This window comes from Poecilia latipinna, unplaced genomic scaffold, assembly GCF_001443285.1.
Source record: "Poecilia latipinna isolate Pla-1442-1.1 unplaced genomic scaffold, P_latipinna-1.0 Scaffold801, whole genome shotgun sequence".
NCBI lineage: Eukaryota > Metazoa > Chordata > Actinopteri > Cyprinodontiformes > Poeciliidae > Poecilia > Poecilia latipinna.
Genome location: NW_015113417.1, coordinates 287,970 through 292,967, shown reverse-complemented (window position 1 = coordinate 292,967; position 4,998 = coordinate 287,970). Strand labels below are relative to the sequence as shown.

The following is a 4,998-nucleotide window of genomic DNA, read 5'->3' as shown; positions in this document are numbered from 1 at the left end:
CAGCAGCGCCGCCGTCTCTTCCTGCAGCAGCAGCGCCGCCGTGTCTTCCTGCAGCAGCAGCGCCGCCGTCTCTTCCTGCAGCAGCAGCGCTGCCATGTCTTCCTGCTGTGACTCAGTCAGTTGATTTCTACTATTTCTCATCTCGAGAATATCCGATCCCAGCATACAGGAGACATTTTCACCAGGTAAATACCTATAATACACAAAGGCAATTCAGGGAATGTGTTTTCTCTTCCTTTTTTGATAGAGAAAATGTTTTTCTAGGTTGATGATCTTATCCAGACATTTTGGTCCAACTTCTCAGCGCAAGGCCTCCTCCGTCAGCCGGCTCCTGGTGCCGCCTCCTCCTTCTGCTTCAACCGTAACCCTGCAAGTAAGTTCACACCGCATGAAAAGTTAAACTGCTGAGTCTCACAGTGAACCAGATTTTCCCCAAATAGACTCAGATGGAAACCTGCCAGGTAGCTTTTTATGTTTGGAGTTTAATTAACTTTGAAAGAGAAACAAATATTACCGAACTTGGTATTTTATCAGAGGACGTCTTTTGTTAAACATCTTGGTTTCTGCGCTTCTACCAATAAAAGATGACCAGATTTTTAAAATGCACTTTTTTTTCTTTATATTTGCAAACTTACCTAATAAAATAATATCTTAAAGCAGAGGTTTCTGTGTTTGTTGAATTTTTAATCTCACTGCTTTTTGTGTTTGTTTTCTTCAGAGTTTTTGAGATCTACGTCGCTGTCCTGCACCCGGATGGTGACCTCTCAGTCCTGCACCACCGATCCGGATCTCAGCTCCATCTCTTACTATCTTAACATGAGTCTCATAGCGGTCAGTAAGTCCAGATGAACTCTTTTAAAAATATACGCACCAGGGCTGGTGGCTTAAAAATAAAATTTAAGAGTTTGACCTGAATTCAAAATTCAAATAAATAGAAGCTGTAAAACAAAATGGCGGCCTTGACATCACTCTGAACTTTGAAAACTCAAGAAATACATTGGTGGGGAAAAAAATCCAGAAAATCCAGATTTCTAAAAATCTAAATAATAAGACTGATTTACCGCTGAGCCTTGATTCATACTGCATGTTCTCTTGCATCAGACTGATGAAGCCTGTGTTTCATTGTTACAGGTTCCAACAACTGACAAAATGAAAATAAGATCAGATCTTTTGGTAAAGAAACACCTGACAGTTTCATCGTTTTGTTGTTTTAAAATAATTTGGTGTAAACAAAGATGGCGGTACGTTAATAAGGCTGTTTATTTTCAGGTCCCTGTTATACCGCTGTCAGACTGGCCTGCACCTGTCAAACAAAACGGCTTTTGTTTGGATGTTGTGAAAACGGTGAGGAGGCGCATAAATGTGCTTTTAATCCGAACTGAAGCTTCTAACTCAGCTGCGCTCGTTTCCTGCAGGTACAGTTTTTGGTTTACTACACACCCAAAGGGGAGCTGAGGAACGCATCCATCAACTTCACCCTGACTGACGTTCCCTTTGAGCAGCTGGTCCTCCAGACACACTCTGTAGAATTTCACGTAAATGTTTACTCAGTATCTTCGTCTCCATTAACCTTCAAGTTCAGCTTATTGGAATTATGAAATAAATGTGCTTAAAGCTTATCTTTATCGATAAAATGTTTTTTTGCTAGGGTTAGGTGGTTTTTCAGTCGTATCGGAAACACGTTTTTCACGTCACAGGAGTCACGTCATCAACGTTCTAGACATAATAAAGAGCAGACCCCGCATTGGCTGCTGGAGCACAGGAAATACGGCGGCCATCTTGGAGCGGTTGTCTGTCCTACTAAACAGCGGAAGAAGTTTCGGCACTGCGGATATTTTTATTCAAATCGACTGACTTTTGACGTGAGGGGGATAAATTTTCACTAGTATGATGGACATATTATAGTTTATATTTTGTGATTAGACTGTTTATGTGCTGTATTTACGTCCACCGGCGAAATTCTAGCTAATATTGTTTATAGTACTTGGTGTAATACAGAAAACAAAAACAAACCAATCTCTTCCTACTTCTTCCTGTCGTCTTCTTCAACGTTTTCGCCAGTAGTAACGTCATGGTGTTGATCACGTGACTCGTGAAGAAGGGTTTTCATTGCATTTTTTGCGAAACTTTTAAACGAAAAGCGTGAGTTCTTTTTGAAATTAGCGTGTTTCCATTAAGCATATTTATTTTTGCAATTTCAGTTCTTGGATATTTTATGGTTTCTGGAAATGCAGCTCATGGTGTCTGTTATGAAGCTGTTACAGCGGGACACTTCCAAGCCCACACAGGCCCCACCAAACCCACCTCCAGTTGGACTGAGAAAGGGATCTGCTGTCATGGCGCTTATTGACGGAGAAATGCAGCCGGTATCCTTGAAACAAAGTAACTGAAGTTTGATTATTATCGGCATAAATGCATCTTCTTCCTTGACGGTGGATTAGTTGAAGTCACTTGGCGTTTCAGAAGGTGGCAGGTGTTCCTCTGATCCCAGCAGGTTATCGCCCATCCTCTTCACACACAACACCATCAGTGGCTGCACATTCAGGTGAGCAGACATCAGGGCTTAGTGTAAAAATATATATCTTTGTGACCAACTGGTGTATTTTGTTGCAGTAAACTTTGGATTGAATATAGATTATATTTATTTATTTTTTGTAAACATATTTAGGGTTAGAATTAGGATAAATTGGTGTCTGCTAGACTGCTATTAATCATTGTTAGTAATCGGTAAATCAAATATTTTGACAGTTGGATTAAAAAATGGGACATTCTGCAGATTTTTCAAATAACAATTTAAGCTTTTTATATAAAATAAACTGCATTAATTTAGTAAATCTGAACTCTGCTGCTTGAGTTTTGGATAAAACATATTTACAGACCAACATGGTTTTAATCAGATGTTAAAAAAATGTGGGGATTTGAAATGAAAAGTAAAATATCATCAGCATAAAGGGAAACGTCACATTCAGTACAACTAAGGCTGGAGCGATTAATCGGCTCAATCATAATGAATTGATTATTGAAATAATCGTCAACTAATTTAGTAATTGATTAATTGTTTACTGGAGTACACAGACTGGCTAAAAAAAAAACAATAATTTGCTGAAAAACCCCCATATATTCACAGCAGTAATTAGGCCAAAACTGTACAGATGATAAATCACTTACTAAATTAGTTGACAATTATTTTAATAATCTATTCATCACAATTAGTTCAATTAATCGTTTCAGCTATAATTGCACTTTATGCTGATGATATTTTACTTTTTATTTGAAAACCAGAAATTTATTTTTCTTTAAATATGTTTTAACCAAAACTCCTCAAGGGGCGTAGTTTATATTAACTAGTTTGTTTTCCTGTTTTAAAAAGTAAACAAATTGTTTATTTTCATCTTTTCATGATTGTATATAAATGGCATAAGTGGTTAATTTAAAAAAATCTGCAGAATCCATCATTTTTCATTTTCAGTTAATCATCAAAATATTAGATTAATTGATTAGCAATATAATCATTAGTTGCAGCCTTTCAGACACCAGTTTATCCTCCTTCTAACCTTATAAGTGAAATTGTTTTCTAGGGGCAAAACACCAGGTTTAAACAAACTAAAACCCTAAAAAGTATTTTATTTCCTCTCCTATGCTGTCCAGTTCTGAAACTCAGAATTGCACTGAGCTGCGTTCACAGATTTATGAGATCTTCCGAGGATCCACTGCTCCCGATGAGATCGCCATGAACTCAGGCCTCCAGCCAAACTGGACTAGAATCCTGATACAGGACTGTCTGATCGATCCGCAGGTACGCTTCAGTTTGGTATTTTCTAAGAAAATAATTTGGGAAACATGTCAGCCTCTTGACAAAGCTGAAAGCCAAAACGGATCAGGCTTGTAGCTGAAACTGGAGCAAACTGCTCAAGTAAACTGGGTTGGGAAAGAAATCCATGCCACACTTTTTAGATGAATGAAAAAATAAAGAATCGTGTGTCATTTTCCTTCTACTTCACTTTCACTAACTACTTTGTGTTGTTCGGTCTCATACAGTGCTTTAAAATGAAAAGTATTCACCCCCTTGAATGATTTACCCTTCATATTGCTTTAACAAATCAATTATAAATAAAAATATTTGGCTTTTTGAATAAAAATGACAAAATAACATCTTTCATGTCAAAATGAAATGTGATTTATGTTAAATAACTGTTTAAATTATGTATGACTGAATAAATATCCACCTCCCTTATATTGGTATTTAAATACTTATTAAATATTATCTAGTCGTTGCGCCCCTAGTGGTGCCGTGAAGGTACTGGATGGAGTAGTTAGACATTTTTTAGTCATTCAAACTTATGTTTTACGATCCACATTAACACGAATCCTGATGTAACAAATTGATAAAAGGAGGTGTAAAATAATGTATTTCAGTCAGAAATTCACAAATTCAATGAGCAAAAATGTGCATTTTATACAAAATAAGTTTGATAGCAGTGGCTTTAGTATGCTATCACTTTAGCATTCAAAGTTGACAGAAATAAAAACAAAGTAACAAAGGAGCTTTGTGTTATTAGTATTGAATGATTGAGATCAATCAGTCTACTTCAGATTAACTCGGGTGATCTCTATTCCACTCATTGTGAGGCTACTGTTGTATCACAATCATTGTAACATTTCTCTCCATGTTCTACAGGAGTCATGTGAATCAGGCTGCAGCCTTCCTCTCTCTTTCTCCATCCAAATTATTTGGGCTCGTCAGGGATTCATCGAGGTTCCTCAGAACTACATCTTGGGAGCCAAATTTCTCTTCCGCTGTCAAAACGTCCAGGTGCAGAAACTCGCTTATCCTTAAAACTACGACAGCATATTATGGCCATTGCAGATTAAAAAAGGAGTACATTTCCACCAAAAGAGCTAAAATTTTTAGATTAATCTTAGACATTTGAGAAAAAAACAAGGACATTTCTGAGCTCCAAGCTGAACATTTGCAAAAAAAAAAAAAAAAAAAAAAAA

General features: G+C 37.0%; 1 protein-coding gene across 2 annotated transcripts in view; it reads left to right on the top strand.

Moving 5' to 3' along the window:
* Positions 1-4,998, top strand: part of LOC106956259 (tectonic-3-like) — a 15,638-nt gene that overhangs the window by 6,572 nt on the left and 4,068 nt on the right. The window contains exons 4-13 of one of the 2 annotated variants that reach the window (XM_015046990.1): positions 28-185; positions 265-373; positions 719-831; positions 1,132-1,173; positions 1,270-1,344; positions 1,416-1,535; positions 2,256-2,366; positions 2,442-2,545; positions 3,649-3,796; positions 4,679-4,813. In XM_015046990.1, coding sequence (XP_014902476.1) covers positions 28-185; positions 265-373; positions 719-831; positions 1,132-1,173; positions 1,270-1,344; positions 1,416-1,535; positions 2,256-2,366; positions 2,442-2,545; positions 3,649-3,796; positions 4,679-4,813 — 1,115 coding nt within the window. Of the gene's footprint in view, positions 1-27; positions 186-264; positions 374-718; positions 832-1,131; positions 1,345-1,415; positions 1,536-2,255; positions 2,367-2,441; positions 2,546-3,648; positions 3,797-4,678; positions 4,814-4,998 lie in introns of both variants that reach the window. The other variant, XM_015046988.1, reaches the window with a different exon arrangement.